The sequence below is a fragment of the Castor canadensis genome, chromosome 2, assembly GCF_047511655.1.
Source record: "Castor canadensis chromosome 2, mCasCan1.hap1v2, whole genome shotgun sequence".
Lineage (NCBI taxonomy): Eukaryota > Metazoa > Chordata > Mammalia > Rodentia > Castoridae > Castor > Castor canadensis.
This window is the reverse complement of record NC_133387.1, coordinates 65,260,586-65,283,135: the sequence shown is the minus strand read 5'-3', so window position 1 is coordinate 65,283,135 and position 22,550 is coordinate 65,260,586. Positions and strand designations below refer to the sequence as shown.

General features: G+C 35.7%; 1 protein-coding gene across 2 annotated transcripts in view; it reads left to right on the top strand.

Moving 5' to 3' along the window:
- Reln (reelin) overlaps window positions 1–22,550 on the top strand; it is a 450,273-nt gene that overhangs the window by 331,137 nt on the left and 96,586 nt on the right. For both annotated transcript variants that reach the window (XR_012445193.1, XM_074064926.1), the window contains exons 21-27: window positions 816–1,008; window positions 2,300–2,412; window positions 7,384–7,521; window positions 9,626–9,812; window positions 15,257–15,462; window positions 19,299–19,470; window positions 19,864–20,064. Coding sequence is in view for 1 of the 2 variants with exons in the window: in XM_074064926.1 (XP_073921027.1) it covers window positions 816–1,008; window positions 2,300–2,412; window positions 7,384–7,521; window positions 9,626–9,812; window positions 15,257–15,462; window positions 19,299–19,470; window positions 19,864–20,064 (1,210 nt within the window). In the remaining variant the exon portion in view is untranslated. The remainder of the gene's footprint in view (window positions 1–815; window positions 1,009–2,299; window positions 2,413–7,383; window positions 7,522–9,625; window positions 9,813–15,256; window positions 15,463–19,298; window positions 19,471–19,863; window positions 20,065–22,550) is intronic.

Genomic DNA, 22,550 nt, shown 5'->3' with positions numbered 1-22,550 from the left:
CAGCTAAAATCAGCACTTATTTCTCCCAGGGGAAAAAAAAAAGTTGGAAAACCTTTTTTGCCTTTTGTACCTGTAAATGCTTTTTGGTCTGTGTTGATTCCTCTTATTTTGCCATTGTTGCCAAAATTTGCATTCTAGAGTTTTATATTTTCTAGATTGTATACTGTATACTCTAATACATAACAGTAATCATGGTTTTATATGTTACATTTTGTAAAACTTGAAGTTAATGATTTATAAATTAACTATAAGCAATGTTTATTTCAATTTGCAATGTTTTTCTCCCCCAATCTTAGAGTAATAGAAAGACAAAGAGATTGTGTATTGGATGAGAGCTTTGAAGTAAGGCAAAGCTGATTTCTCATTGAGTCCCTACCATTTACTAGCCCCATTTCCACATCTATTTAAAAGAAATAATTATTCCTATTACACACAGTTATCTAACAATGAAACTAAGGAAGATAATGTTGGTATTATACATCGCACAGAAATAGGACTTGACCTAAACTTGACAAATGATGGGTACCATTATTAATAGTAATGGAAAGGTTGTGGCATTTGCTATTTCCCAGCTGAATTTGCAAGACCAGCAGTATTGAATCTGACTTTTTCCTTCCTTTTACTGAACATTCTCCTAAGCAGAGATTGGAGCTCTTGTGTTTTATTTCTCTATTTATCATTCAAGTGCAAAATCTTAGTTTAAAAACTGTTCGTTAGAGTAAGTCATGGTGATGCATGCCTGTAACCCAGTAGTTTAATTCTTCCCTGATACATGCTTCTTAGAGTTTTCTAATGTGTACCTCTGTTTCTTTCAGTTTTACAGGAGATTCTAAACTTACCTCAAGTATGCGCTATGTGGAAACACAGTCAATGCAGATAGGAGCCTCCTATATGATTCAGTTCAGCCTGGTGATGGGATGTAGCCAGAAATACACTCCACACATGGACAACCAGGTGAAGCTGGAGTACTCAACTAACCATGGCCTTACCTGGCACCTTGTCCAAGAAGTAAGTATCTTTTCCCTAAAGCTGTGACTGGTAATGTCTTTCTTTTTAATGTGAAAGAATGTTAAATTCTAAAATAATTACAATTCTAAACCACTAGATTTGGTTGAAAAGAAACTATTATTTGTAACAGAATTGACATCAAGTCAGCAGTGGATCACAAGGAGGCTACATTCTCCACTATCAAATAGCTGTCCTAACTCAACTAGCAAAAACGCTTTGTCTTCCTTATTATGCTTGTCTCTTTTCTTCAACAAAATCAGTGATAAAGGCAGAACAGGACTTGCCTGGAATTGAGGGGGGAAGGGAGCGGGGACAGGAGGGCAGGGGGGAGAAATGACCCAAACAATGTATGCACATGTGAATAAATGAATAATAACTTTAATAAAAGAGTAACTGGAAATAAAAACCTTCAAGACTAGGTACTGTCAGATGGTGTTTGGAAAATTATTTTTCTCTAGTTCTCTTCCCTATAAATGTGCCTCTTCTTTCCCTATAGCAGGGCTTTATTTGATCCTTCTCTAACTCTCTTCATCTGTAGGTAGACAATGTAAAGAATGTGGAATCTCTTAGCTGGGCGCTGGTGACTCAATCCTATAATCCTAGCTACTTGAGAGGTTGAGATAGGGAGGTTTGTGGTTCCAAAGCCAGTCCTGGCAAAAAGTTCCAAAGACCCCCTCTCAACCAATAGCTGGGTATTCTTGTGTGCATCTGTTATGTCAGCTTGCAGGAAGCATAAAGTAGGAGAGTCACAGTCCAGGCCATCCTAGGCAAAAAGCAAAACCCTGTCTCCAGTATAATCAGAGCAAAAAGGGCTGGGTGCATGGCTCAAGTAGTAGAGTACCTGCCTAGCAAGTATGAAGCCCTGAGTTCAAACCCCGGTACCACCAAAACAAAAGTGATATTTGACTTTAGAAACAAAAACAGAAATACAAGTGCAGTTTCTTAGAATAAAATTTACTTTTTTATGTGTACATTGGTAATTTGACATAGCAATAAATGTATAAATATCATAATGAAGAGAATAATTTTACCAAATAATAAAATTAACAGGTCAAAATGAATCCTAATCCCTTTGTGTTTATATATATAAGAATTGGGAGGCATTTAATTCCATCATAGTATCTCATTTGTAATTATTTCCCAAAGGTTTCAGCTTCACATCGTATCACCAACAGTTAAGGTCATGACGTTAGATTTTCTGAAGATTATTTTCACTTACAATGGCTGAGTAAACATGTTTCCCTTAGAGGAAAGCAAAGCTGACTTTGATTTTTGCATAACTCTCTTTCAGGAATGCCTTCCAAGTATGCCAAGTTGTCAGGAGTTTACATCAGCAAGTATTTATCATGCCAGTGAATTCACACAGTGGAGAAGAGTCATAGTACTTCTTCCCCAGAAAACTTGGTGAGAGATGATGTGTTTAGACATGGCTGTCACTTTAATTTTTATTATCTCCATTAGCATGACTTGAATATGAAGACACATTAACCACAATGGCAAGACACTTATTCATTCTTTCACTATCTAAAAGGCCCAGATCTTTCCTTTCTACTGAAGTTATTTGAAGAATATAAATCATGAAAATTTGGATTCCCCATCCTAGCTTCTTCTGACCTCCATTTTTGCCCCAACTTTTACATGTGTGTGTTCAAGAACTCAATGAGCCAGTTCCTTTAGACTTGATGTACAAAAGGGAATGATACAGGAATATAGAAATTCAAGTAGTTTGGATTGCAAATTTGTTTTCATGCTGCAAAGACCTAATTTTTAATATCAGATGCTTAATTTACACTCTTTTCTCTAGTTATGTTTTTTTCAGTAACCATAAAAATCATATTCCAGGAAGTAGAGGCCTCAGTAGATAAGGAAGAAAGAACAATTGATAATGTGAAAGAAAAAGAGCAATAGTTTTTCACAGATGACATTGTTTCATCTTAGGTTGATCAATCAAAGCAATGTGTATGGGGAGGGAGTAGAAAAGTAAGTACTAGTAAAGTAAGTACATAAAGCCCTGCATCACGATGAGCTTACCCAAAGAAAAGCCTTGGGCTAGAAATAAGAAGGCCTGAATTCTCAGATCAGCTCTGTTACCATGTGACCATTCACAGCTCTCCCAGGCCTATCCATTATAAATATAATGAAATGTTTTAATTACCTTAAAGATCCATCCTGGAATTCTAAGATTCTGCAACATGTTCTGAAGGAAAAGCGTAAAAGAGACAATTATTATGTTTTTCTGTGATGTCTGCCACTCAATATCCCTTTTGTGAAGAGAGTATTCAAATAAACCCTCCTCAGATTATTTTAAACAAAAGTTGGGCTCTTCACAAAAACAACTGGGCAGATAACAACCTGGAATTACTTTTCCACCATCAGTTGAAAATTGAATTATCGCATTATATGAATGCCTCCTTGATATTTTTAAGGATCATCATACGTCAGGTGGAACAAAATGCTTGAGATCTTAATTCCACAGATTTTTATGTCTAACTGTGAGCCATTTCTGAGATACTCCCTTGATGTTTATATAACAATTTCTTACTTTTTCCCATATTCTACTTTTTTATGTCTACTGCTGGGAATACAATCAAGACTTTTATTTAATTCCATGGATATTCCAAGCATATATATCAATAAAGGCTTATACAAAACAACCATCAAACAATGTTTTTCTGGCTGCAAAGCTACTAAGGTTTTTGGGTTTTTTTTTTTTTTTTCACTATTTCACAAGTATATATCTCATTTAAAAATTGTTCTTTATTCACTGATGCATGATCATAATTTCAAAATTATGATAGTAAGATAATATTGATAGTGTGTTTTAGAGATGACTTTTTTCTCTAAAAATATTATGACCCATTATTATTTATTGCAGTTCAGGCAATATTCAAATGGTATTTTTCTTATCAGAAAAACCTTTGCAGATTATTGTACACAGGAATTGTATGTTACACTATTATTTCTTAGCTCAAAATATAGCATCGCTGAATTGAAAGTTTCAGAAAAGGCTAATTCTCATTGGTGGTAATTAGGCAGTTAAAGGAAATATATATTGATCCTTAAACTGTAGAATCAACACAGTACTTACCATATACTAGGTTTGTTCATTAAATGTTGGGGAATTAAATTGAATTTTAATTCAGTGTGCCTCAGTGAACTGAAGAGATGTTTTATTTTAAAATACGTTATTTTACAAACAGAAAAAAATCTACTAGGCTGTTCCTATGACTATTTGCATTTAATCACATATAATAGTTTACTTCTGCTTTTCCAAATTTTCTTCAAAGCCCTGGAAAAAGAAAATGGAAATGTTTTTTTAAAAAACAAATAGCCTGGTAGAACATTTAGTTTGGCATTCTTTCTGACTAATATTTAAACTAACTTTTATTGCTGTATTTTTTAAAGTGTAAACTGGTTATTGTCATTGTTTTTGAATCTATAATGCTTAAAAGCTCTACTATAAAGACTACATTTATTCTCCTTGGCATTCTTGATGACTTAGTTTATCGTGTTCATTTCAAACTTTTGCAAATAACAATTTGGTTTGAATCAGTATTGCTTCTTTGGTCAAATCTTTGTCCTACTGTTTTGAATTGAGCATACGCAAATTGAATGCATAAAAGCAAATGTGGTCCTTGCATTGTCAAAGATTTGTTAACTTTGGAAAATGTGCTAGATACAATAACTTTAGAGTAGAAATATCTAATGTATACACCTGCTCATAGAAATTATATTATATATGAAGTGAACATTTGTTACCCACTGAAAAATAATTTTATTTTTATGAGAGACATTTACATAAGAACAGAGCTTAATGAGACCTAAACAGCTGTCAGTCCCTGACTTCCTAAACAAATCAACACCTAATGACTGAATGAGTTTCAGAATGATTGGTTAAATCTAATTACAAGAACTCTAGAAGTGGGAAATCTGATTTAGTCAGCCTTACTTATCTTGAGTCCTCAGGTTACCTAACTATCAAGAGATGACTCAATACCATTTAATTTCAGTTTTGAAGTTTAGATGGGGAAAAAATAAAATAAACTCTAGTTTTGCTGCTTTGGGGATCCATACAGTTTGGATTTTAAATGCAAGTCAACTTTATTTCATGACCCACACGGCAATTGTTCCACATTCAGATCCAATCATAAGTTTACATGATCTTCCTAAGATTCCTAGTTGAGAGAAAGAGAATTGGCAAATTAAGTATTTGTATTGAGGGCAATACTTGGAATGATGTAGCTGCAAATCAGTGAGATCACACCTTGCCTTCCCATGTGTGACCAGCTGGAGATTGCTCACACGATTAATTGTTTTTCTCACTAAAAATGAAGCCAATACTCAACCTCTTTTTCCTGCCTTTACTCTTAATTAACATTAGCACACTAAACAGGATTGTATTTAAATGAATAGTCTACTTTAAATTTTTATCTTAAAGATGTATCTTTTATTAAGAGTTCATAATATATGTCTCAGGACTTATTTCCTTAGAAAAGGAGTTTAGAATGTATCTTCATGTGACAATGAAAAGCATAAAAAAACTGGAGATCAAGAACAGATTTTTGAGCCCTCCCACACTAAGAAGTAAAAAATAGCAAAGCTTCAAAATAATGTATGCCATAGGTTTTGTAAAGGCGTGTAACTGTAAAGAAAATAAAGTGTCACCTTGATCAACACTAGGGGAATACTTGAGAGCTGGAAGGAACTTTAGAAATCAGGTTGTCTAAATCCTTTATTTGAGAAGTGAGGAACTAGAGGCTCCTAAAGGCTTAAATTTCTCACTAAAGGTCACACGGATGGTAAATTGCAGAACCAGGGTCATGGGGGTCTTGTCCTATGACTCCTAGTACATTCTTCACTCCATTACTGACGTAAGTGAGAACAGGCTGCCTTTTCCTGACCTGTTCATCACTCATTGACTCAGTTTTTTAGTACACTCTTTTTGAGCACCTACTTTATTTTGTTCCTGTGTAAACTATTGAGACAAAAGGTATTCCTGTCTCCAGAAGAGTTCACAGTATAATCCCCGGTGGCTCTGAACATGACTCATATTATAATCAATCTTAAAAGAATAGAATCAACTCTCTTTTTCATGATGACAGTAGTGCATGAGTCTTATTTGATCCAATTCTGCGGGCTCTATGCTCTAAGATAATGTATCTACTTTAAAATAGGCTTTCCTAAAAACCATTTCTTAATGGAACTAAGAAAATTGTGATGGCTGTTTAATTACAAACATAAAGCTGTTATAGAGTTGCATCTGTCCCCTTGCATGTCCCATGAGGAGCACTGATAAGCAAGCAAACCTATGTCTACTGGAGGTACCTCAGTGAGCACTGGACTTACCCTACTAGGAATGAAAATGTAACCTATTAGCAACAGATCATTGGTAACATAAACAATAAAAGCTTAGTCTGGATTTGAACAGTCTGTTATGTACTTAGGGAGTACTTAATATGTGTAATTGATGCAGAAGACTTTAATGGATCATTCAGAACTGTAACAATCAAGTGTGTCTGAGAACATTGTGTTTAGGGATGGAACTGAGCACCCATAATAATTCTGTAAATTCTTTTTTTGTTATTTTGTTTAGCACTTTGACCAAAAAGAACTTATCACAGATCCCTGAAAATTCCTACAGGGGAGAGAAGTGTGCTGTAATTTTAAAAGAATGTTTTAAGGTTGTTAGTGATGGGAGCCATTTTGACTTGGCCTTCAAAATATCCTCTTTAGACTTCATATCTGGTTTCAGTGAATTGAGGCCTCCAGTGTTTCCCTATGTGTAATGAACTGTTCAAATCTTCATTTCCACAGAAGATCAGCTAAACCATGAAACTCAAGCAAATTAGTGTTTCAGAAATACAGAATTTAGCATGCAGATGTTCTTATTTATAATATAGTACATTGTAGTATGTCTTCTTGACTCCAAAATGATACCTCCAAATAAATTTTTGTTTTATAGTCTTCCAATAACTACTAGTATGTTTGTCCTATGAAGTTGTATTACTCTAGATTAAACATTTTAAATTTTCATCTGTGAAAATGTCCTCAATTTAGTAGATATCTTTTATTTTTGTAAATATCTTTTCTTACTTTATTTTTCCAGTGTCAAATCTGAGCAACAACTAAAATCTGGTATTTTCTTTCTTTAAAATGTCTCAAATAAATTAAGAATGAAGTATACCTAATATTGGCAGATTTTTTAAAAACTTTATTTGTGATAGAATTGTTGAATTGCACATTAACTGGGTGGAAATTAAACTAAAAATGATGAACAGCCAAATAGAAGTTAGAAAGACATTGAACTCTTGGCATTCTTTGTCTATGGCACCACATGTTGGTTGAAACAGTTTTTATTACTTACCTTGTTTCTAGGTCCAGTGCCACTCGCTTCCGTTGGAGTCAGAGCTATTACACAGCCCAGGATGAATGGGCTTTGGACAGCATTTACATTGGGCAGCAGTGCCCCAACATGTGCAGTGGGCATGGTTCGTGTGACCACGGCGTGTGCAGGTATGTGCTGCAGAGAGTGCATCCATTCCCTGCCTCTTGGGACTCATGTCTGTGGGCACAACACAGCAGCTATCATGAGTGAGTGCATAGACCGACACATAATGAAGTAGCCAAAAGAAAATGAGATTCCCTTCTGTTCTTGTTTTAGTTGTAAAAGATATTGTTACATTAAAATAGCATAAACCCATATATTCTTTTTTTGGTGTTGGCAGTACTGGGGTTTGAACTCAGGGATTGCTAGGCAGGTACTCTACCACCTGAGCCACACCTCCAACCCTTTTTTTCTTTTAGTTGTTTTTCAGGTAGGGTCTTGCTGTTTTTGTTTTTGGGGGTTTGGGCCAATGGCCTGGCCTTAGACCATGATCCTCCTACCTATAGCCTCCTGCATAGCTGGGATAACACACCCAGTTTATTGATTGAGATAGGTCTAATAACTTTTGCCCAGGCTGGGCTTGAACCTCAATCTACCTGATCTCCACCTCCCGAGTAGCTGGGATCACATGCACAAGTCATAAAACCATGTGACATACCCAGCCTAAAACCATATATTCTAACCTTCAAAATCTAAACACAAGGACTTCTCAATGCAAATACAAGCAATGTTATGAAAAACAGGTCACACTAAGGGAAGATCACTAATGGGAAAGGAAGGGTAGAAGAAGGAAGTTAAGTAAGTAAATTTGGTTGATGTACTTTCTATACAAAAATGAATATAGAATTTTTAAACCTGTTGAAATCACCATAAGAAAGGATAAAAACAGAGAGGATGAGGCAATTTGGGTTATAATACATATATACATGAAAATATCACAATGAAACTCTCTATATAGCTATTTTATACAAATAAAAAGTGTCTTTTTCTAAAAACAGAGAACAGGAAAGTAAAACAGCTCCTGTCTGGGGAGTTGGTGCCAGTGGGAGGGGGAAGAATATAAGGAAAGGTGAAGGAGGGTGAATGTGGTGGAAATACCATGTACTCATGTAAGAAAATGGAAAAATGAGTCCTGTTGAAACTATTCCAGGAATGGGGGGGCAGAAAAATGGATAAAGGAGAATGATAGAGGGAGTAAATTCATCTATAATATATTGTAAGAACTTTGGTAAATGTCAAAATGTGCTCCCAGAGCAACAATAACAAAGTGACAAAAAAGGCAAGACCTCCTGGGTTTAAATTTCAGTTTATTAAGAAGCCTTGAGCAAATAAAGTAATCTTAAACTGACAGGGACCAGTATAGGAAGGTGACCAGGAAGTAGTGAAGAGGTCTGGTAGAGATGAACCAATTTGGATTGTAATACACATGTGTATGGAAGCAATGCTAGGAATTTCTCTGTATAGCTATCTTTATCTCAAACTAGCAAAATCACTGAATTTCTTATTATTCCTTATGTCTTCTCTTCAACAAAATTGGAGAAGAGGGCAGATCAGGGTCTGCCTGGAAGCAAGGGGGGTGGGAGAGAGAGGGAGGGGGCCGGGGCATGGGGGAGAGATGGCCCAATGTATGCACATATGAATAAATGAATAAACAGTAAAAAAGAAAGCCGTGCTATTATTTCCCTTTTCTGCCCCTGACAGTCTTGAAGCACTAGCCAAACACTGCTGCATGCTCTCCTATGCCATTTCACCTAAAACTCAAGGTTATAGACATGATTATCACTGATGAGGATGAGAAGCACACACTGAATAGTGAAATACTTTAAGTAAACATAATTCAGTCAGAAAGAGGAGATACAAAGCACGGCCACAGTTACATATCAGTTGGGCAAACATCTATACATGACTTTTTAAATTTACAGGAAAATCCCACTATGCCTCCCCCACCCCCATATACATATATGCACACACACACACATCTTTCTTCATTACTACTAATGTCTAAATTCTACCGTTTTAGCATGATGTCTTTTAAGCAATGATTCTATCTGTTTTGGGGAGCATGAAAAATTTAAGATCATTAGTACCACATCTCATACACAGATTAATTCTATACAGGAAAATCTAGTGTAAAGAATAGGTCCTGAGGAAAAGTGAGATGTGGGAAATGTCTTAGGCAGGACGGCCATTATGTTGCAAATGACTTGGTTATCATGTCCTGCTCTTTCATAGGTGTGACCAGAGATACCAAGGCACTGAGTGCCACCCAGAAACTGCACTTCCTTCCACAATTATGTCAGATTTTGAGAACCAGAACGGTTGGGAATCTGACTGGCAAGAAGTTATTGGGGGAGAAATCGTAAAGCCAGAACAAGGATGTGGGGTCATTTCTTCTGGATCATCTCTATATTTCAGCAAGGTATGACCAAGATGTGGGATGAGTCATCAAGACAGTGGGTAGTTTAACATGTGACTGGTTCACAGGGAAGTCTGAACTCCAAAGGCACAAATATGAAATGGTTTTCCTCATGTACCTTGCTTTGGACCAGAATATCCTATCACTACATCTTGGGAAACTCCCATAGTTTTATGATTGTTTTTGGTTACTGTAAATCCAGGTTAGGGTGATTTAAAATTCCTGGCCATCTTATACCTAATTTAAATCCCATTGCTTTCCTTTCTTCCAGTTCCAGGCAGGTTTGTGTCTTAGGGTCTTTGAATAAAGCAGGCTCTTGGTCTCTTCTCACTCTGCCCTTTGGAGCGTGTGAGCCCAAGGTGAGGAAAGAGAAAGGCTGGGAGTGGTGGAGCTTAGAGGTTAAGGGCAACAACTCTGAAACCAGACTGCAGGTTTCAGTCCCATTCTTCCTCTTCCCAGCTCTGTTACTGTGAGCACATTAATCCTCTTGTGACTTAACCTCTTTATAAAGTGGGGACAATAAGAGAGTCGTCCTCATAAGGGTTATTTTGTAGGTTAAATGAATTAACATGTGTCAGTCATATAGAAGAGTCTCTGACATATAGAAAGCACTTGGGTAAGTGTTTATTTGTCAATCTATTAATCTAAGGAATATGATTGGAGAAAGGAAGAATAATGTTAGGGATGGGGGTGCCCAGAGCTATTCCTAAAGGACTGTCCAGAAGTTCATGGTGAGCAGACATCTCAGGTCCTGTTCTCAATCAGTTTGGTGGTTGCTAGCAGTGTGTGCTGGTGTGTGGAGTCTGTGTGGAAGTTTTTCTTTCAGTGTTCAGCTTCCCTACTGGTAGCACTAGATTAGGCATGCAGATTGGCAGACACCAACTAAGAACTGAGATTCCAGGTGGAATCATGAAGACTGATTCTCTTGGAATACCCCAAACCTATGTTGGTTGAGTAGGGATAACAGGGAGGGAACCTCCCATTCATCCTAGACAGGACATCCTTTTCCTTTCTGCTCCAATTCATCTCCCTTTTATACTCTTTAAAGGTATTTTTTAGGGGAGCATGTCCAGTCTCCAACCTGAGCAACATGTCTAACCCTAATTATTGGCAGCTGCCTTTAAAATGTGGAGTGCTTAATACCACTTCTTTCCAGAGTAGAATACAGTCCCCAATTCTGGGACAATAGGAAGTGTCTCACTTCACATCATATAACAAGTAGATAGGTGTAAATGATACACCATAGGGTTGATATGTTGCAGAATCTGTTTGGGCAAAAATCCAAGACACGTTGATTTATGCAAGTACAAAAATAGGTACAGGTTTTGTTTTGATGCAGGTGCAGAACAAAGAATTAGCAAGTAAACAAGACAGAAGATGATAGAAAATCAGGGATGGATTCCTTTTAACAATATTTCCTATCTATTGACACTGAAGATCCCCTGATAATTATTGTTAGAGATAATAGTCAATAAATGATACATATGCATTGCAGAGATATGGATATGCTATATAATTGTGCAGAGATGTGGAGGTTGTATTTCCTATAAATATCAATTTTAAAGTAAGATCATGAATCTTTCATCAATATGTACTGAAACACCCCAGTAAATATGTTGTGCATGAACACACACACACACACACACACACAGAGAGAGAGAGATTAATTTTAAATGTATAAAGGGTTTGGATTATGTATCGATATTCCTTCCACTCAATTCAATATAGTCTCTGGAGTCAGGCTACCTGAGTTTTTGAGTTTTGTGTACATTTCGAACTCATTTATTGATTCACCTTGCAAAGTTATAGCATCTCTGTATATCTCAGTTTCCTGTCTATAAAGTGGGATGTTGGGAATAATAACTGAATTAATGAGAATAAAAACAAAGAATAATTTTGGGGGCATAGAATAGCTCAGTAAGTGTTAACTATCATAATTACATTTTATGAGAATAAATTTCAAATTGGTAGCATTGAATATTTCACATATATGCCACGCCACTAACTTAAATCATCATTTCAAAGGTAAAATTATTCCATTTATCTTTCAATCCAGTTCTCCCCTATGAATTTTTGTCAAACTATCTCAAGGTCATTTTTTGGTGTTGTTTTTCCTCTTGTATGATTCAGATATGTTTAGAATTCTAAGTGGAAGAAGCCATCTTAAGCCAAAATAGGGGTTAACTGAGCCCATGCAATCAAAACACAAGGAAAACTTACATGGAATTTGCCCAGAGATATCAATAACTCAAATGCCCACAAAACTTTGTCCTTGAGAGTAGACTCTATTGTCAGTGGGAAACTGTCACCATGAGAATGATACCATAGCCACAGAACTGTCTAAGCACCTCCAGAGGGGAAAACAGGAAAGTTTTGGATTGGATTGGCAATCTCGGTGTCCTTAGAGTAATAGTGTAAAAGTGTACAATACTCTGACTGACAGAGCCAGGCTCATGTGCTTTTTAGTTTGATGGAGTGATGGAGTACACAATTTGGAGTCCCCACCAGCAAGCATTTTGAAGTGGAGAACAAGTAGTAACTCAAAAGAAGGTTTTAGACCATTTACATACCATCCCATATTAATATATCTATAAACAAACTTCCATCCTTTCCGTCTGCTATCACAAATATTCAGTATTTGTGCTTTACTTGGATTCATTCTCCAAATAAGACGCTCCCATCATCTGAGGTTTTGCCAGTCTCTCTGCCTTTGCTCCAGCACCACTGCCCCTTTCCACCTTCTATCTTTTCTGCATTTACACATACATTTGGTGTGCTGCTCAAATGCTGATTTGCCTCTGAAGTTTTGGGGAGCTAGGGAAAACTGTACTAATCTCTGCTATTAGAATTCCTCTCATTTATACATATATTGATTGTGCCTTTATTCTGATCCTCACAGTACCTCACCAGCTGAGCCAAATCTAGATAAAGTGTTCAGCTCTGAAATGCACACTATGCTCTAGGCATTTACATATCACTAAAAGCTCTTAAGATTAAATAGATTTGAGAAATAATTAGTAATCATCTAATCAAAGGGGCCTCCACAAGTAATCAATCAGGACTTGATCTGCATCCCCCAATTATTATTACTGCCTCTGCCAAAGTCTGTGAATTCCTTTTGTGACTTTTATAACATGGTGTTCTGCCTTGCACAATTATTGAAGAAAGGAATGAATGAATGAATATAATTAAGAAAGGAAAAATTGGAAAACAAACAAATGGTTGTTTTCAGATAAAAATAATAGTGTTCTTTGTTTCTAATAGCATTTTTGATGTTTTAAATGGGAGGAAAAAGGTAAAGACTCATGAAGGTTTTGTATCAAAAACCTTCTTAAAGTATTACCTGTTAAGATTTCTTTTATTTTAGCTAAACCCTTAAAGTAGTAAACCATTTCAAACTAGGATTTAGTTTTCTTCTAAAAGTCCTTCCTGCAGTGATCCTGCAGGAAGAAATATTTCAAATTCAATTGCATAGCTTTTTCCACACACCAGGAATGAGATGTGTAACCTGTTACTCCTGCACAGGCACACACATATATTACCTAACATGCATATGTGTCTATAGCTACATGCATAAATCCACTGATCATAGTATAATAGAAAAACTGCAAAGCATCTGTTACATCACATTCTCAATTCTGACAAAAACTTTGTCATAAGTCATTTCCACTTTCTTTTTTTCTTCCTTTAAAACAATGTTCAGCATTTCAGGTCACTGTACAAAAGAAAGTGATTTGTGCTATTTTCTCTAGGATAAAAACATTGTTAGTGCCAAACTAAACATTTGTGTGATATTTTCCACCACTTATAAAAATCCTACAAAACACTTTATTCAAACCTCTGTAGATTGACACCATCATCTCCTCGAAAAACAACTCACTTTCACAATCACAGTAGACCATCATTCCAACCAGCTAATTGTGATAATTGGATTTTTTATAATTCTCCTCACCTTATATCTTTATCCTTCTGGCTCATTTCCACATGCCAAGTTTTTCATAGGCCTTTGCTAGATTGAAATTGACCCGCTAGGTTCTTAGTTTTCTTTTAAAAATCCCTCTTTCTGCAGTGATCCTGAGATATGAAAATCTTGGATCTCAGAGTTGTTTCTCACAGATTTCCAAATCAAAAGTAAGAAAAATTAAAAGCATTTGAAAATGCATATTACTTACAAGATTTCCTCCAATGCATACTTAAAGTTGAATGTTTTAAAGAATGAGTTTTTGCCTGAAAATTAACTTCCGTTCTTATTTTGTAGTTATCCTGGTTTTATTTTGGGATCTCTTAATTGGCTCTAGATCTGTCTCAAAAGCAATGTTCTCATCTAATTAGTCCCACATATTTCCCCCTGTGACTTCTAATAACCGAATCCCTTTCTTAATGAACTTTAATGGGTTAGAGTAGAGTTCACAGTAAAAGTAGGAGTGTTTTTTGCTAGACTCTGTACTATCTCAGTTTTCCTTCCTGACTTCTAATTGAACCACTTGTGAGCTCTCCAAGATCAGTTCAAAGAAGTTAATGGATTAGCTTGGTGTTTGTTTAGGTGAAAAGTCTCATATTTAGCAAAACAACATTTACATACAACAAGAATGATGATGTCCTGGTCAGTCAGAATTGAACACCTCACAACAGTACTCTGGAAATTTTTAGTACTTGTAAGACAGAAAGAGACTGTTTAGTGGTGTAAAATTTTATTGAAATGATCCTCCCAGCCTCTGTATTTGAGAATGAGAGCAAGAGGCAGACAGAGTAGGAGCCCGAGAAACTAGAATACTCTCTTTTTGTCAAGAAGTTTCAGTCTTGCTGAATTCACTTTAATTCCCCAGGAGAGAAGGGCTGGGGGCATCTCTGGAGAGGATGTTCTCTCAGGAAGGCATGTGGTATGCTAGGCAATTTATATATCACATGTCACTTCAACTAATGTCACAACACCTTATGAGGAAGGTGTTATTACTCATGTGTACCTTTGAGGAAAATAAAAGCTCAGAAAGGTCACACAGCAAGTGAACAGTAAGAATAATAGGTTGAGATTAAAGCCCAGCTCCAGCTGATTTCAAGGTACATGGTCTTTCTTCTCCATTATTCTACTAGAAGGAGATTAACAAAGAAAGGATTGAGAGTGTTTTAATTAAAATTAATTTTGCTTCATTTTTTAAAAACATTCAAATACTCTGGTATAATGAGAAAATCCCAAGGGTCTCATAACTGAGCCTGGAGATCAGTGATGAAAAGGTTAAGCAAATGTATCTGGGAAGGAACAGGTACCATGCCAGAGCAGATACAACAGAATGGCACAACTTGTTCTTCTCAATAGTGACTAGGGATGAAACCACCTCCACATAGTGCTAGGATACTCCTGTGAATTTGAAGCTAAACAGTAAAATACCAAAGAGCTCCCGAATGACTAACTTTGTGATATTTTTTTTTTTTTTTTGTCCTTTGGAAAGGCTGGGAAAAGACAGTTGGTGAGCTGGGATCTGGATACTTCTTGGGTGGACTTTGTCCAGTTCTACATCCAAATAGGTGGAGAGAGTGCTGCGTGCAATAAGCCAGACAGCAGAGAGGAGGGCATCCTCCTTCAGTACAGCAACAATGGGGGCATCCAGTGGCATCTCCTGGCAGAGATGTACTTCTCAGACTTCAGCAAACCCAGGTAACTTCTCATATGAAGGACCATCCAGTGGTTTACCAGGAATAGTAAAGATTAAATTGTTGTTGAGGTATTTCTAAAATGTTGGCAGTTGTGAGAATAGACAAACCCATAAATATTTAGCATGAAGGATGGCTCAACATATGAAGATTTCATTTAAGCGAGTGGACAGAAACCACTTATATTTGTACTTAAATTTTTAGAGAATTTGAAAAACTAACTAGAAAACAAAAACAAGCTGGCCACTCTTCACCCAAAGAAACTCGGTGAAATGAGGGCAATCCAAGCTCTTTTTGCCATTTGTGGGTTTTTGGTTTTGTCTTTATACATACATAAAATGTGCTCAGTTCAATTTAAGTAAGACAGATCTTGGGTTAATAGTTTTCACATGGCTACACCTTTCTCTAGATACCAACCTATCCCTGTTTGTTTTGATAGATGGAGAATACATGTAGTAAAATGTCATAGGGAACAATTGTTAAAGAGTTTGGGGAAATGACTCATGTGTAATAGTAATACCTGTACCAGGCAATCACTGTATTTATGTGTATTTAAATTTTGTTCTTTTTCAATTACATCATACTTATAAATTCTGTTTATTTATATTTTATATAAATATCATTAAAAACTATACAAGGACACCACTTTTAAAGTATTTCTTTTTTATACTCTGTATTTCTACTTAAATGCAAAGACAAAATTCTTCATATGTTGACTTCCAATCGTTAAGTTTTAATATACTGTTATCCCTATTTTGTATATTACAATTGAGTCTTGTATTAAAAATTATTATTGAAGATATACAGATCCAGTTCTTACAAATTGCATATATTTTAAACATGCTGCTTAAAATTTTACCTATTTTGTAGATTGAAAACTCATAAGATTATTGTTTTAAAAATTGGACCCCTTGAAGATGACATAACTTTCCATAATATAACACAACTATTTGCAGAAGCATTTTTCTAAGGGACATAGATAAGAGGCAGAAGCCAGAAGAGGAACTGGGTAAAACAAGAGACATACATGAGAGGGAAAGTCAGGAATGCTGGATGAGACGTGGCCTAGTGAGGTTCCCCAAGTTGCAGTACAATAGAGAGGAAATTTAAAATGGTGGCAAACTGACTTAAACAACAATTTAAAATAACACTAGTAATTTTTCCAGGTACTGTAATTGTCCAGCTGGAAACTTTTCAATAAAGTGACTAGACAACTATATAAACAAACAAAAATTCAGTGGCTTTCTTAAGTTCCAGAGACATTTAGGCTTTACAGAAATTGACCCAAAAAGCTGTGAACCACCTCAGATACTACACAAAATATTTTGTCTTGCCAGGTGTGGTGGTACACACCTGTAATCCCCACATGTGGGAAGCTGAGGCAGGAAGACCACAAGTTCAATGATAGCCTGGTCTACACAGAACATTCTAAGCCTCTGGGCTTTTTTAAGACCCTATCTCAAAATACTGAAAAAAAAAGAAAAAAATTATTCCTGAGACTTTTTAAATGAAAGGCCAGAAAATTCATAGGTTCTCTCATAAAGACAATAAACTAGTTAAGAAACTCTGGTTGAAAGACCCTGCTCATGGTGGCAAATGCATAGGTAAATATAAGAATTGAGCAATACTGAAATATCTATGAAGAAAACTAGAAAACTTCAACATTTCTTTCAGAGATATGAAGGAACAAATAAATGGAAAAATAATACAGTATCCCTGAATGGGAAAACTAAATAGTTTAAATTTGGGGAAAAGAAATTAAAATATCATTTGTGTTATTGAAAATTATTATATAAAGCCTATCTAGTTAAAATGAAATGATAGTGGTATACAAATAGAATAAACAATAATGTGTGTAATAACTTACATATGAAAAAAGGCGTACCAACTATTAATGAAATAAATGGTTATTAATCAAGTAGTGCTAGGAAAACATGGATAGACATTTGGGGAAGATATCTATTTAGATTGTTACAATATGATCTTGGGAAAAGACCTAAACTTACTTAATACAAATTCAGTGGAAGAAAAAGACTACTTACACAGAAACGTGCCACCTGCGACTTATGTATATGTAACATGTATATGTCAAAGAGATGAAAAAGGCTGTGCACACTGGCTCATGCCTATAATCCCAACTACTCAAGAAGCAGAGATGACTGGGAGGCAGGGGGATCTTGGTTTGAAGCCAGCCCAGGCAAAAACCCATCTCAACCAAAAAAATCTGGGTGTGATGATGTGCACCTGTCATCCCAGCTATATGGGAAGCATAAATAGGAAGATCGTGATCCAGGCCCGCCTGAGGCATAAACACAAGACACTATTCAAAAAATAACTGAAGCAAAAAGGGCTGGTAGAGTGGCTCAAGTGGTAGAGCCACTTGCTAGTGCCTAGAAAGCAAGAGGCCCTGAATTCAAACCTCAGTACCACCAAAATAAAAATTGGGAGAGATGAAAAAAAATTGCAACAAATACAAGAAATAAAGGGTCAATCATTCTGTAAAGAAGTTACACAAATTATCAAGAAAAACACTAAATCCCATTAGAAAATGGATAAAAAGGAATGAGTAGATATTACAAAAGAGGAAGCACAGATGTTCAATAAAATATAAATATTCAACTTCCATTGCATAAAAGATACTGTTTTTTTAACAGTTGATATACCATTTTTAATGACAACACCAAGTGCTTTCTCCACATGGAAGCAGCAAGACAGGCTTTCTCACGTCATCCTGAAAACTATTATAAGGCTTCCAAAAAGGAATTTGGAAAATCAAGAACCTTAAACATGGCCAATTTATTTGACCCAGTAATTTCATTTCTAGGAATCTTGTGTAAAGAAATTAACTGAGGTATAGGTAAAGCTTTATTTTTTTATTTTTGTTCCGGATGGGGGTACATTGTGGCATTTACAAAAGTTCTTACAATATACCAAATATGTCATACTTGAATTCACCCCCTCTCCCACTCTCCTTTATCCTCCCTCCCCCCATTTCTGGAACAGTTTCAGTAGTTCTCATTTTTCCATTTACATACATGTGTACATAGTATTTGCACCATATTCACTCTCCTTCACCCTTTCCCCACCTGCTCCCCCTAGATCAAGCTTTGTACATAAGGATTCTCATAACAAAATTATTTATAAAAGGGAAAAGTGAAATAAATAATAGCATGTCTATGGGATGAAAAATTAAATAGACATTAAAGTGATCTTTATAATATTACTGACACGAGAATTGCTTAGGTACAATGTTAAGTATTAAAGCCCAGGATGTTAGGACTGGGGGGTGTAGCTCACGTGATAGAGCACTTACCAGTACTGCAAAAAAATAAAATAAGATAAAATGTAGAATGCCAAATTATACATGTATATATTATAGACTGTCATGATATACATCAAAATGATAACAGAGATCAACCCTATGTAGTATTTCATGGATGGTGTATGTTTTGTTTTCAATGCATGTTCATTTTTTTCCATAATAAATAAGAATTCCTTTGAATTTTTAAAAATACTATTTTAATGTAATGACTTACAAAGGAATAGGTTTTTCTTGGTATTTCTTTTAAAAGTTATGACTACTGTCATAAGAAGCCAGTGAAAACTCAGTTGAAGTATCTTCTCTTCTCCAAAAAATTCAGTTCCAAATGAAATAAACATCACAAGGAGCAAACATTCTTACATTAAACCTCTTGTCTGATCTGTACAAACTCAGAAACTTCAAAAATATCAAAAGATCAAACAAAACTAATCTTTCTCTTGTTACCCTCGTTATTTTACCAGCTGCTAAGAACAACACAGCTTTTCCTTTCCCAACTGAAATGATTTGCTTTTGTGCAGATTTGTCTATTTGGAGCTTCCAACTGCTGCTAAGACCTCTTGCACCAGGTTCCGCTGGTGGCAGCCCATGTTCTCAGGGGAGGACTATGACCAGTGGGCAGTCGATGACATCATCATTCTGTCAGAAAAGCAGAAGCAGGTTATCCCAGTGGTCAACCCAACTTTGCCCCAGGTATTTCTCATCTGTTGGAACTCCAAGAAACAGAATTGTAAAAGCAGATTAGATACGGAGCTGTTCACTTCCTTAAGTACTTAATTTTTGTTACCTCTTTAGGCTACTAGTTCATACATAGTTCAGATGTGAAAAAGCTTATGAAGTCTGCCAAGTCACCAAGAAAAATTGTTAGTGTGTTTAAAAAATAATTAGGTATGCAATTGCAAAATACCTTTGGTTGTTAAACTATCAGAAGGAAAACATGATTAGGTTTTTTTAAAGGTTAATTTAGAGGTTCTTCTATATTTTCCTAGAAATGTGAATGCCCAGCATGTCATGAACTGAAAATTGCTTTCTTGTGTTCAAAGCTATAAAATTGTCTTCCTGTTTCATTTGCATTGTTTCTATTAGAACTTCTATGAGAAGCCAGCTTTTGATTACCCTATGAATCAAATGAGTGTGTGGTTGACATTGGCTAATGAAGGAATGGTTAAAAATGAAACCTTCTGTGCTGCCACTCCATCAGCCATGGTATTTGGAAAATCAGATGGAGACCGATTTGCAGTAACTCGAGATCTGACCCTGAAGCCTGGATATGTGCTCCAGTTCAAGGTATTTATGCACGAACTTCTCTCAGAGAAACTTAAAGAAAAAAAATCATCCAGATTTATAAGTGAAACTGACAAAGGACATGTTTTCATTTGCTATTAAAGAAGGGACTCCCTTGAATGAAGGTTCCACAATCTTAAAATGACAAAGGTTTTTGACTCTACTCACAAGGGAAACAGTTTATCAGTTTTTAAGGAGTAAAAGTCTTCTATAATTGAAAATAAAATTCACTTTGAGGACTTCAATCTGATTATAACTTAATGAATTCCAGCTTCTGAATCATGCTGGATAAGTTCTCCTGTTTAGCTTACTTATGGTTATCAGACTTTCGAATTATTTTATGCTTTGACTGTAAGATTTTCAATTTCCCTTCCTTTAATTCAGTAAATTTTTACTCTGCCTACCATTGTTCTCATAAAAGCTTATTGTTTTTCAGCACTTTGATAACATATCAACATGTGTAGCAACTGTTTACCTTGACAACCTCTTGTCTCAAAACCCTAATCAAAATTTCATTGTGTTTATAATAAAATCCCATCAGTGAATTCTGAGGTAGAAAGTAATGCAGTTTTAATGAGCTATCACAACTACATGGTCCTTACATAACGGCAGGATGCAGATGCTAAGTAATTTACAAATGGAATTATTAAAGAGATCAGATGTTTATAGGCAGCTCTTCAAATATAATTTCCAAAGATCTGTAAACAAGGAAGTTAGTCATAAATAATATGATTATTAAAATGTTCTCCTTCCTTGTTTAGATTTTAATGTTAAATTACACTGAAAAAGCATTAGTAACAGTACCTGAATCTATATCCATTTGTTGGCAACAGTAAAAAAGGTAGCAAAATAACATTAATAGCAAATAGATCTTCGGAATACCTTGCTGTTTCTCATCTGACACCTTTTCTACTTAGTTACAAAATTATGGCAACATAGGCATTAGATTCTGCAAGGCAATAGTGTAAAGTTTTAAAAATCTAAATTGAAAAAGCATTTAAAAATATTTCAATACTTAATGGGAAAGAGGGTATAATGCTTAAGAAAAATCTTAGTTCTCACATCACAAGCAGAAAGCCATGAATTAATAATTAATGTATATTTGAAACCTATATATAGGAATTTGGTACCATTTCTATAAAAATGCACAGTGCTGGTGCATTTCTCTAACTGCTTGCCACTAGATGCTGCCAAGCATCTAGAAAATATGGCCTTAGCCCTTAAGGAGCTCAGAAACTAGAGAATGATTCAAAAAAGTAAACAGTCACAGTTCAGTCACAAGAATGCTGTAGCAGAAGTAGGCTCTGGATGGTATGAGAGTACCCTTCATAGTGCCTGACAGCACTAATTAAATAAATAGGAAAAAAGCCCAACAGTTAACAGCTATCAGGCTGGCAGAGTGGCTCAAGTGGTAGAGCACCTGCCTAGCAAGCATGAGGCCCTGAGTTCAAACCCAATACCACTGAAAGAACTAAAAAAAAAATAAGTAAATAAAATAAAAAGAGCAAAACTATTAACAACTATAAAAAATGTAAGCTATAGCACCATTAAAATTCATTTATACATTTATTAAGTTTAGAAAGTTACTGTCCTAAACTATAGTAATACCAAATGTTGTAGTAAAACTGATTCATTTGAACCTAACTAGAACTAAATGAGCACATATAACTAGAAAATTTAAGTGTTTCTACATTCCATCTCAGTAAAACCACTCCTAAGGATTTATCTGGTGTTAACAACTCAACTGAAGAAAAAAAGATATATTTTTTGCTGTGCTCCTTGTGTTAAATAGGAAGAAGGAGGAGAGTTCTAGAAGTATGATAATGTCAACTGTACAACCAAAATATACACTCCCATCTGCAGAGCAAAAAATAAGAATAAAGATAGTGCTTGGTCAATGAGATTAGGTTGTATTTTTTACAATTTCTTTTTACCCCTGTTAATCCTAAGGTGATGATCCAGTACTCAAGTACATAGACCAATGGTAGTTTTATTTCTGGATTCTGTTGCTTAATTGAGACTGTGACAGAAATTTAACTCCCTCATCAGGTTAGCAATGAGTTTTTACTGAGCTTTAGCAAGAAAACAGAATAAAAATGCTTATTCCACAGAAACCAGAGGCCAGCCCTCTCTTCAGATGACCTTCATGTTCTGAAGAGAATGATTGCTTCTCCATCTTCTGCTTCCCTGTTTGTACTCTCTGGGAAAGATAGGGATGCAGCTTCTTAACTTCCTGTCTCTCCAGAACCACATATACTGTACTTCCCTCTTCAGTTGTATAAGCCCAAGTATCCTCTGATGGAGAGCTTGTCCAGCTTTTTGTTACAGCGTACCTGTTGCTTGCCAAAATAAAGAATTCCAGAATTTTTGCAAGGGTGTTGGTTGAGGTTTAGCCACACAGTTCTAATCACGGAAAACTTTATGCAGACTCAGTGGAAGGGCCCCTGGCTGCTATAGCACTTAATTGGTTGAATTACAACCTAGAACCA